This window comes from Oncorhynchus nerka, linkage group LG19 (assembly GCF_034236695.1).
Source record: "Oncorhynchus nerka isolate Pitt River linkage group LG19, Oner_Uvic_2.0, whole genome shotgun sequence".
In the NCBI taxonomy this organism is placed as follows: Eukaryota; Metazoa; Chordata; class Actinopteri; order Salmoniformes; family Salmonidae; genus Oncorhynchus; species Oncorhynchus nerka.
This window is the reverse complement of record NC_088414.1, coordinates 49078646-49090904: the sequence shown is the minus strand read 5'-3', so window position 1 is coordinate 49090904 and position 12259 is coordinate 49078646. Positions and strand designations below refer to the sequence as shown.

The 12259-nt window shown below is 52.8% G+C and overlaps 1 protein-coding gene across 1 annotated transcript in view; it reads left to right on the top strand.

Annotated features, from left to right (window-relative positions):
- The window catches only part of tmem135 (transmembrane protein 135), a 37136-nt gene that overhangs the window by 16291 nt on the left and 8586 nt on the right, over positions 1-12259 (top strand). Inside the window, 8 exon segments of the mRNA XM_065005009.1 lie at positions 1402-1494; positions 2040-2073; positions 2210-2275; positions 4581-4669; positions 5932-6099; positions 6310-6379; positions 9751-9918; positions 12097-12160. Of these exon segments, the coding sequence (XP_064861081.1) occupies positions 1402-1494; positions 2040-2073; positions 2210-2275; positions 4581-4669; positions 5932-6099; positions 6310-6379; positions 9751-9918; positions 12097-12160 (752 nt within the window).

Genomic DNA, 12259 nt, shown 5'->3' with positions numbered 1-12259 from the left:
ACACACACACACACACAGCCACACACACGCAGCCACGCAGCACACACACACACACACACACACACACACACACACACAGCCACACACACACACACACAGCCTCACACACACACACACAGCCACACACACGCACAGCCACACACACACAGCCACGCACACACACACACGCACACACGCACACACACACACGCACACACACACAGCCACACACACACACAGCCACACACACACACACACACACACAGCCACACACACACACACACACACACACACACACACACACACACACACACACACACACACAGCACACACACAGCCACACACACACACACAGCCACACACACACACACACACACACAGCCACACACACACACAGCCACACACACACACACACACACACACACACGCACACACAGCCACGCACACACACACACACACACACACACACACAGCCACACACACACACACACAGCCACACACACACACACACAGCCACACACACACACACAGCCACACACACACACACAGCCACACACACACACACAGCCACACACACACACACAGCACACACACACACACACACACACACACACACACACACACACACACACACAGCCACACACAGCCACACACACACAGCCACACACAGCCACACACACACACACACAGCCACACACACGCACAGCCACACACACACAGCCACGCACACACACACACGCACACACGCACACACACACACGCACACACACACACAGCCACACACACACACAGCCACACACACACACACACACACACACACACACACACACACACACACACACACACACACACACACACACACACACACACACACACACACAGCCACACACACACACCACACACACACACACACACACACACACACACACACACACACACACAGCCACGCACACACACAGCCACACACACACACACACACACACACACACACAGCCACGCACAGCCACGCACACACACACACAGCCACACACACACACACAGCCACACACACACACACACAGACACACACACACACACACAGCCACACACACACACACAGCCACACACACACACACAGCCACACACACACACACAGCCACACACACACACACACACACACACACACACACACACACACACACACACACACACACACACACACAGCCACACACAGCCACACACACACAGCCACACACAGCCACACACACACACACACAGAGTCCTTGAGTGGCCTGACCTGATAGCCAATCAGAGGGCTTTGAAGCCGTCTCTGTCCTTTGGCCCAGTAGGGTGTAGAGGGTGAAGTCCATAGTGTACTAGAAGGGGCCAGGCTGTGTCAGATAAGACTTCAGATATGTTGTTATCTTGTTTGGTGTGTGTTAGGAAACTGCTGGGTGGCTTCACCTCCTGGTCCGCTGGGTTCGGAGCAGCTCTACCTGCCTCTTACATCTCTATCCTCATGGAACGCAAGAGCAGGTAACCTATTTTCTCCCCTCCCCTCCCATTTTCTCCTCTACGCTCTCATCCCCCCTCTTCCCTTTTTCCAATCCTCTTTTCCCGTCTCCTCTCTCCCCATTTCTCCTGTCCTCTCCTCTCCCCTCTTTTCCCCTCTCTTCCCTTTTCTCTTCCCTTTTCTCCTTATTTCCCTCCTCTCCCCTCTTTTCTCCTCCTCTCTTCCCTTTTCAACTTTCTTCTCTCCTCTTTTCTCCTGTCCCTTCTCCTCCCCCTCTTTTCTTCCCTTTTCCCCTCTCCTCCCCCTCTTTTCTTCCCTTTTCCCTCTCCTCCCCCTCTTTTCTTCCCTTTTCCCCTCTCCTCCCCCTCTTTTCTTCCCTTTTCCCCTCTCCTCCCCCTCTTTTCTTCCCTTTTCCCCTCTCCTCCCCCTCTTTTCTTCCCTTTTCCCCTCTCCTCCCCCTCTTTTCTTCCCTTTTCCCCTCTCCTCCCCCCTCTTTTCTCCTCTCTCCTCTCCTCCCCTGTTTTCTCTCCACAGGTTTAATCATTATGTGTTATGTGTTTTCTTGTAGGAGAGGTCTGCTGACGATCTACATGGCCAACCTGGTAAGAGACCTGTACCTCTTCTGACCACCTCTCTACTTGTTACAGCCCTGCTGTTACACTGAGATCATATGATGAGAATGTGGGCGGGCAGACATACATGTGAATAACTATTCTTTGTGTGTGTTTTGTTTCCTAGGCGACAGAGACCTTGTTCCGTATGGCTGTCACACGAGGCATTGTCAACCCCCTCAAACACGGGGAGGTAGGAGGGAGGGAGGGAGGGAGGATGGATGGAGGAGGAGGGGAGGAGGGAGGGAGGGGAGGGAGGGAGGGAGGGAGGGAGGGAGGGAGGGAGGGAGGGAGGATGGATGGAGGAGGGAGGGAGGGAGGAGGGAGGAGGGATGGAGGGAGGGAGGGAGGGAGGATGGATGGAGGAGGAGGGAGGAGGGAGGGAGGGAGGGAGGATGGATGGATGGATGGATGGAGGAGGGAGGAAGGATGAATGGGGAGAATGGATGGATGGATGGAGGGAGGGAGGGAGGGAGGGAGGGAGGGATGGATGGATTTAGGGGGAGGAGGAGGAGGATGGATGGAGGAGAGAGGATGGATGGATGGATTTAGGGGGAGGAGGAGGTGGATGGATGGATGGATGGATGGATGGATGGATGGATGGATGGATGGATGGCGGGAGGATGGATGGAGGAGAGAGGATGGATGGATGGATAGAGGCGGGAGGATGGATGGATTTAGGGGGGAGAAGGAGGGAGGATGTAGTTTGAGGATTGAAAGTGTGAGGGATGTGTCAGTCCTTTAATTGAATCTCACTCTCTCTCTCTCTCTCCCCCACCTCTCTCTCTCTCCCCCCACCTCTCTCTCTCTCCCCACCTCTCCCCACCTCTCTCTCTCTCTCTCTCTCCCCACCTCTCTCTCTCTCTCTCCCCACCTCTCTCTCTCTCTCTCTCTCCCCACCTCTCTCTCTCTCTCCACCTCTCTCCCCCACCTCTCTCTCTCCCCCCCTCTCTCTCTCCCCACCCTCTCTCTCTCTCTCTCCCCACCCCTCTCTCTCTCTCTCTCTCCCCACCTCTCTCTCTCTCTCGCTCTCTCTCTCTCTCCCCACCTCTCTCTCTCTCTCCCCACCTCTCTCTCTCTCTCTCTCTCTCTCCCCACCTCTCTCTCTCCCCACCTCTCTCTCTCTCTCTCCCCACCTCTCTCTCTCTCTCTCCCCACCTCTCTCTCTCTCTCTCCCCACCTCTCTCTCTCTCCCCCACCTCTCTCTCTCTCCCCCACCTCTCTCTCTCCCCCACCTCTCTCTCTCCACCGCTCTCTCTCTCTCTCTCCCCACCTCTCTCTCTCCCCACCTCTCTCTCTCTCTCTCCCCACCTCTCTCTCTCTCTCTCTCTCCCCACCTCTCTCTCTCTCTCCCCACCTCTCTCTCTCTCTCCACCTCTCTCCCCCCACCTCTCTCTCTCCCCCACCTCTCTCTCTCTCCCCCCACCTCTCTCTCTCTCCCCACCCTCTCTCTCTCTCTCTCTCCCCACCCCTCTCTCTCTCTCTCTCTCCCCACCTCTCTCTCTCTCTCGCTCTCTCTCTCTCTCCCCACCTCTCTCTCTCTCTCCCCACCTCTCTCTCTCTCTCCCCACCTCTCTCTCTCTCTCCCCACCTCTCTCTCTCCCCCACCTCTCTCTCTCTCTCCCCACCTCTCTCTCTCTCTCTCTCTCCCCACCTCTCTCTCTCTCTCTCTCTCCCCACCTCTCTCTCTCTCTCCCCCACCTCTCTCTCTCTCTCCCCACCTCTCTCTCTCTCCCCCCACCTCTCCCCCTCCCCACCTCTCTCTCTCTCTCTCCCCCACCTCTCTCTCTCTCCCCACCTCTTTCTCTCTCTCCCCACCTCTCTCTCTCTCCCCACCCTCTCTCTCTCCCCACCTCTCTCTCTCTCCACCCCTCTCTCTCTCTCTCCCACCCTCTCTCTCTCTCCCCACCCCTCTCTCTCTCTCCCCACCTCTCTCTCTCTCCCCACCTCTCTCTCTCTCTCTCTCTCCCCACCTCTCTCTCTCTCTCTCCCCACCTCTCTCTCTCTCTCTCCCCACCTCTCTCTCTCTCTCCCCACCTCTCTTTCTCTCTCTCCCCACCTCTCTCTCTCTCCCCACCTCTCTCTCTCTACCCACCTCTCTCTCTCTCCCCCACCTCTCTCTCCTCTCTCTCCCCACCTCTCTCCCTCTCTCTCCCCACCTCTCTCTCTCTCTCTCCCTCTCTCTCTCTCTCCCCACCTCTCTCTCCCCACCTCTCTCTCTCTCCCCATCTCTCTCTCTCCCCTCTCTCTCTCTCTCTCCCCACCTCTCTCTCTCTCTCCCCCTCTCTCTCTCTCTCTCCCCCAACCCTCTCTCTCTCTCTCCCCACCTCTCTCTCTCTCTCTCCCCACCCCTCTCTATCTCTCTCCCCTCTCTCTCTCTCTCTCTCTCCCCACCCCTCTCTCTCTCTCTCCCCTCTCTCTCTCTCTCTCCCCACCTCTCTCGCTCTCTCTCTCTCCCCACCTCTCTCTCTCTCTCTCTCCCACCTCTCTCTCTCCAGGTTCTGCTGTTCTGTATGACAGCATCTCTTTACATGTTCTTCTTCAGGAGTAAAGATGGACTTAAAGGATTCTCCTTCTCAGCGCTCAAGTAAGGCTTCCATATGAACCTGTACCATCTCCAAACATATGGTGGCCATGTTGGATACCACATCGCTCTAAAGACTATCTCAGCTGGCTCAGTCAAAGATTATAATTAGCCCCTACACCTTCGATAATATTCACCTCTTCAGCTTTGGGACGCTTCTCAATATGGCAGAGGGGGGAGGTGGAGGGTGAGGTGGATGCCCAAGGGGGAGGTGGATGCCCCGAAGGGGAGATGGAGGGCCGAGGGGAGATCGTGGGGAGATGTAGGGCCGAGGGGGAGATCGTGGGGTGGAGATCGTGGGGAGATGGAGGGCCGAGGGGGGAGATCGTGGGGTGGAGATGGAGGGCCGAGGGGGATCGTGGGGTGGAGATGGAGGGCCGAGGGGGATCGGGGGATGGAGGGTCGAGGGGGATCGGGTGGAGATGGGGGCCGTGGGGAGATCGTGGGGAGATGGGGGGCCAAGGGGGAGATCGTGGGTGGAGATGGAGGGCCGTGGGGGAGGCCGTGGGGTGGAGATGGAGGGCCGTGGGGGAGGCCGTGGGGGAGTTGGAGGGCCGTGGGGGAGGCCGTGGGGAGATGGAGGGCCGAGGGGGAGATCGTGGGGAGATGGAGGGCCGAGGGGGAGTTCGTGGGGTGGAGATGGAGGGCCGTGGGGGAGGCCGTGGGGGGAGATGGAGGGCCGAGGGGAGATCGTGGGGGGAGATGGAGGGCCGAGGGGAGATCGTGGGGAGATGGAGGGCCGAGGGGGGAGATCGTGGGGAGATGGAGGGCCGAGGAGGGAGATCGTGGGAGATGGAGGGCCGAGGGGGAGATGGAGGGCCGAGGGGGAGATGGAGGGCCGAGGGGGAGATGGAGGGGGAGATGGAGGCCGAGGGGGAGATCGTGGGGTGGAGATGGAGGGCGATGGGGGAGATGGAGGGGGAGATGGAGGGCCGAGGGGGGAGATGGAGGGCCGAGGGGAGATCGTGGGGTGGAGATCGTGGGGGGAGATGTAGGGCAGAGGGGGAGATGGAGGGCCGAGGGGGAGATCGTGGGGAGATGGAGGGCCGAGGGGGAGGCCGTGGGGAGATGGAGGGCCGAGGGGGATCGTGGGGAGATGGAGGGAGACAGAACGCGTCTCCTTACTGAGCGGTATGACGGCTGCGTGGTCCCATGGTGTTTATACTAGCGTACTACTACCGTTATAGCTAGAGGTTAGGGGAAGTGTTTATCTATCTTTCTATATATATATATATCTCTACTGTTGTGATTGCGTTCCTCCCCAGGTTCATCGTTGGGAAGGAGGAGATTCCAACACACTCCAACCTGTCCGAGCACAGCTATCCACAACCCCCGGAGACATCCGTCAACACAGAGTCACAGAGGTCAACAGGAAGCCCCGCATCCGGCAGGAAGTCCCTCATCACCCTCACCAGGAGACTGCTAGAATCTATGTGAGGACACACACACACACACACACACACACACACACACACACACAGTAGCAATTACAAGCAAGCACACACACACACACACACACACACACACACACACACACACACACACAGTAGCAATTACAAGCAAGCACACACACACACACACACAGTAGCAATTACAAGCAAGCACACACACAGAGTTGTAGTGACTGTGTTGTCTGTCTCCAGATGCAAGCATGGACCCAGACATCGATGCTGTAAACACTACCAGGACAACTGCATAGTCTACTGTGTCAAGGTGAGATACCTGGTTACTACCAGGACAACTGCATAGTCTACTGTGTCAAGGTGAGATACCTGGTTACTACCAGGACAACTGCATAGTCTACTGTGTCAAGGTGAGATACCTGGTTACTACCAGGACAACTGCATAGTCTACTGTGTCAAGGTGAGATACCTGGTCACTACCAGGACAACTGCATAGTCTACTGTGTCAAGGTGAGATACCTGGTTACTACCAGGACAACTGCATAGTCTACTGTGTCAAGGTGAGATACCTGGTTACTACCAGGACAACTGCATAGTCTACTGTGTCAAGGTGAGATACCTGGTCACTACCAGGACAACTGGGTCCAGCCTTCCATGAAGATCAGAAACTGGGTCTGGTTTGGTAAGGTCCAGCCTTCCATGAAGATCAGAAACTGGGTCTGGTTTGGTAGGGTCCAGCCTTCCATGAAGATCGGAAACTGGGTCTGGTGTGGTAGGGTCCAGCCTTCCATGAAGATCAGAAACTGGGTCTGGTTTGGTAGGGTCCAGCCTTCCATGAAGATCAGAAACTGGGTCTGGTTTGGTAGGGTCCAGCCTTCCATGAAGATCGGAAACTGGGTCTGGTTTGGTAGGGTCCAGCCTTCCATGAAGATCAGAAACTGGGTCTGGTTTGGTAGGGTCCAGCCTTCCATGAAGATCAGAAACTGGGTCTGGTTTGGTCTTAAACATACAGGTGTGTGGTAACACGTTATGACAAGATCAAAAGAGCTCTCTGGGGTCCTCCGAATAAACCCTTGAGTCTGGGAGGAGTTTCAAGTCATTTCACAGCACTGTACACTGAATGTACAAAACATTAAGGTGCCCCCCCCCCTTGCCCTCAGCCTCATTTTGTCGGGGCATGGACTCTACAAGGTGTCGAAAGCGTTCCACAGGGATGCTGGTCCATGTTGACTCCAATGTTTCCCACAGTTGTGTCAAGTTGGCTGGATGTCTTTTAGGTGGTGAATCATTCTTGATACAGACCAGAAACTATTGTGTGAAAAACCCAGCAGCGTTGCAGTTCTTGACACAAACCAGTGACACCTACTACCCCGTTCAAAGGCACTGATGTCTTTTGTCAATTCACCCTCTGAATGGCACACGAACACAATCCAATTCTCAAGGCTTAAAAATCATCCTATATACAGTAGAGGGGCTATATACAGTAGAGGGGCTATATACAGTAGAGGGGCTATATACAGTAGAGGGGCTATATACAGTAGAGGGGCTATATACAGTATATACAGTAGAGGGGCTATATACAGTAGAGGGGCTATATACAGTAGAGGGGCTATATACAGTAGAGGGGCTATATACAGTAGAGGGGCTATATACAGTAGAGAGGCTACATACAGTAGAGGGGCTATATACAGTATTATCTTGGGGATATTTGACAGCCCTGACTATAGTGTATTATCTTGGGTATTTGACAGCCCTGACTATAGTGTATTATCTTGGGGATATTTGACAGCCCTGACTATAGTGTATTATCTTGGGGGTATTTGACAGCCCTGACTATAGTGTATTATCTTGGGGATATTTGACAGCCCTGACTATAGTGTATTATCTTGGGGGTATTTGACAGCCCTGACTATAGTGTATTATCTTGGGGGTATTTGACAGCCCTGACTATAGTGTATTATCTTGGGTATTTGACAGCCCGGACTATAGTGTATTATCTTGGGTATTTGTCAGCCCTGACTATAGTGTATTATCTTGGGTATATTTGACAGCTCTGACTATAGTGTATTATCTTGGGGATATTTGACAGCCCTGACTATAGTGTATTATCTTGGGTATTTGACAGCCCTGACTATAGTGTATTATCTTGGGGGTATTTGACAGCCCTGACTATAGTGTATTATCTTGGGTATTTGACAGCCCGGACTATAGTGTATTATCTTGGGTATTTGACAGCCCTGACTATAGTGCATTATCTAGGGGGGTGTTTGTATGCTGACAAAATGAATTTCCATGTAGATGGTCAATAAAGTTTATTGTGAAAGACGGTACAGTGTGAAGATAGGCAGAAACTGCTTCTCCAATAGAAATCTCAGATCATGCTTGTAGGCGATTGTCATGGCGACGTTGGCTAGCTATAAGCGCCGTGCGCCGAAACACATCTTTTCTACTGGTTGTCTCGTGCTGAACTGTGTGTGTGCAGGCCGTCAACGCACTCCATCGATATGAAGATAAAAACATGTCTTTGTCAGTTTCACAAGGCTGGAGTAGTAATATGTTCCACGACTGAAGACATTGGCTCTAATCAGAGATGTGCCTTTAGATTGAGAGACAATGAACAACTAAGGAAGAATGTTTCATTTCTCTCACTTTAACCCCAAATCCCGTCCTGGTCGGCCTGGTTGTCCTGGTCGGCCTGGTTGTCCTGGTCGGCCTGGTTGTCCTGGTGTGCCTAGTTGTCCTGGTCATCTTGGTTGTCCTGGTGTGCCTGGTTATCTTGGTTGTCCTGGTCATCTTGGTTGTCCTGGTCATCTTGGTTGTCCTGGTGTGCCTGGTCGTCCTGGTCATCTTGCTTGTCCTGGTGTGCCTGGTCATCTTGGTTGTCCTGGTGTGCCTGGTCATCTTGGTTGTCCTGGTGTGCCTGGTCGGCCTGGTTGTCCTGGTGTGCCTGGTCGGCCTGGTTGTCCTGGTGTGCCTGGTCGGCCTGGTTGTCCTGGTCATCCTGGTTGTCCTGGTCATCTTGGTTGTCCTGGTCATCTTGGTTGTCCTGGTATGCCTGGTCGGCCTGGTTGTCCTGGTCATCTTGGTTGTCCTGGTCATCTTGGTTGTCCTGGTCATCTTGGTTGTCCTGGTGTGCCTGGTCATCTTGGTTGTCCTGGTGTGCCTGGTCATCTTGGTTGTCCTGGTGTGCCTGGTCGGCCTGGTTCTCCTGGTCGGCTGGTTGTCCTGGTGTGCCTGGTCGGCCTGGTTGTCCTGGTCATCTTGGTGGTCCTGGTCGGCCTGGTCATCTTGGTTGTCTTTGTGTGCCTGGTCATCTTGGTTGTGCCTGGTCATCTTGGTTGTCCTGGTGTGCCTGGTCGGCCTGGTCATCTTGGTTGTCCTGGTCATCTTGGTTGTCCTGGTGTGCCTGGTCGTCTTGGTTGTCCTGGTGTGCCTGGTCGGCCTGGTTGGCTTCACAAGCGTTCCCAGAAGTCTGGTGATGTTGCGTCTCAGTTTAGAAACTGAAATCGTAATGTATTAATGTGGTTTCCATGGCTACCTGATCCGGTGTCGTCTGAAGGTTGTAACGACGTTATAATAATGTTATATTCATGTTTCCAGGGCTTCATCCGTATGTTCAGTGTTGGCTACCTGATCCAGTGTTGTCTGAAGGTTATAATAATGTTATATTCATGTTTCCAGGGCTTCATCCGTATGTTCAGTGTGGGCTACCTGATCCAGTGTTGTCTGAAGGTTCCTTCAGCGTTCCGCCAGGTCTTCACGAAGCCGTCCCGCCTCCCCTCTCTCTTCTACAACAAAGAGAACTTCCAGCTGGGGGCTTTCCTAGGGTCCTTCGTCTCTATATACAAGGTAAACACTAGATTCAGTGTTAGTTACTTTTTAAAAAGTCATATTGCGTATTACTCTTTTACGTCTTCCAACTGTAACTAATGACGTGTTACTCCCTGGGAAAAGGAATGAGTTACTGTACTAGTTAGAGGTTCACAGCTGTTATTCTGATACCTGTTCTCATTCTTTTCATTTCTTTGCTTGACATGGTCTAATAACTCAAGCAGAGTTTGGTAACACTTTTCAAATTTGGCACACAAAATCTACAGGTCATGAGTAACTTGGTAAAAAAAGAATGGCTCTGATTGGCCTTATATGTAGGTGGCTCTGATTGGCCTATATGTAGGTGGCTCTGATTTACGTGGCTCTGATTGGCCTATATGGAGGTGGCTCTGATTGGCCTATATGGAGTTGGCTCTGATTGGCCTATATGGAGGTGGCTCTGATTGGCCTATATGGAGGTGGCTCTGATTGGCCTATATGGAGGTGGCTCTGATTGGCCTATATGGAGGTGGCTCTGATTGGCCTATATGGAGGTGGCTCTGATTGGCCTATATGGAGGTGGCTCTGATTGGCCTATATGGAGGTGGCTCTGATTGGCCTATATGGCGGTGGCTCTGATTGGCCTATATGACGGTGGCTCTGATTGGCCTATATGGCGGTGGCTCTGATTGGCCTATATGGCGGTGGCTCTGATTGGCCTATATGGAGGTGGCTCTGATTGGCCTATATGGAGGTGGCTCTGATTGGCCTATATGGAGGTGGCTCTGATTGGCCTATATGGAGGTGGCTCTGATTGGCCTATATGGCGGTGGCTCTGATTGGCCTATATGGCGGTGGCTCTGATTGGCCTATATGGCGGTGGCTCTGATTGGCCTATATGGCGGTGGCTCTGATTGGCCTATATGGAGGTGGCTCTGATTGGCCTATATGGCGGTGGCTCTGATTGGCCTATATGACGGTGGCTCTGATTGGCCTATATGGCGGTGGCTCTGATTGGCCTATATGGCGGTGGCTCTGATTGGCCTATATGGAGGTGGCTCTGATTGGCCTATATGGAGGTGGCTCTGATTGGCCTATATGGAGGTGGCTCTGATTGGCCTATATGGAGGTGGCTCTGATTGGCCTATATGGAGGTGGCTCTGATTGGCCTATATGGCGGTGGCTCTGATTGGCCTATATGGCGGTGGCTCTGATTGGCCTATATGGCGGTGGCTCTGATTGGCCTATATGGCGGTGGCTCTGATTGGCCTATATGGAGGTGGCTCTGATTGGCCTATATGGAGGTGGCTCTGATTGGCCTATATGTAGGTGGCTCTGATTGGCCTATATGGAGGTGGCTCTAATTTACGTGGCTCTGATTGGCCTATATGGAGGTGGCTCTGATTGGCCTATATGGAAGTGGCTCTGATTGGCCTATATGGAGGTGGCTCTGATTGGCCTATTATGTAGGTGGCTCTGATTGGCCTATTATGTAGGTGGCTCTGATTGACCTATTATGTAGGTGGCTCTGATTGACCTATATGGAGGTGGCTCTGATTGGCCTATTATGGCGGTGGCTCTGATTGGCCTATATGGCGGGGGCTCTGATTGGCCTATATGGAGGTTGGATCTGATTGGCCTATTATGTAGGTGGCTCTGATTGGCCTATATGGAGGTGGCTCTGATTGGCCTATATGGAGGTGTCTTTCCTCATGCTAACAAATTTGCCTCAAGGCCCCATCAGGTCTGCCAGGATATGTTGTCCTCCATCTTGGACAGTTTGAACATATGAAGTGTGTTGGATTGACCCCAAACATACCACTTTGTATTCAGGACATAAAGTTCATTTCTCTGTCACTTTTTTTTAACCTGTTTTACTTTAGTGCCTTATTGCAAACAGGAGGCGTGTTTTGGAATGTTTTTTATTCTGTACAGGCTTTCTTCTTTTACGTTAGTATTGTGGAGTAACTACAATGTTGTTGATCCATCCTCAGTTTTCTGTAACTGTTTTAAAGTCACCATTGGCCTCATGGTGAAATCCCTGAGCAGTTTCCTTCCTCTCCGGCAACTGAGTCAGGAAGGATGCCTGTAACATGTTACCACCAACACTGTATATATCCCTCTCTTCTTCTCTCTTATCATTCCTAGGGTCCTTCATCTCAATATACAAGGTCTCCTTCTCTTTCTCTCTGATATGAACTACTCTCTCTCTCCCAGGGGACCAGCTGCTTGCTGCGTTGGGTGCGTAACATTGATGACGAGCTCCACGCACTCATAGCGGGTAGGTCAGTCTTTCCAGTGTCCAATCAGCTAACTGGAAGTCTTGCCACTGTCCAATCAGCTATTCATTGGTTACAGAGTCCAGCAATGCATTAATTTC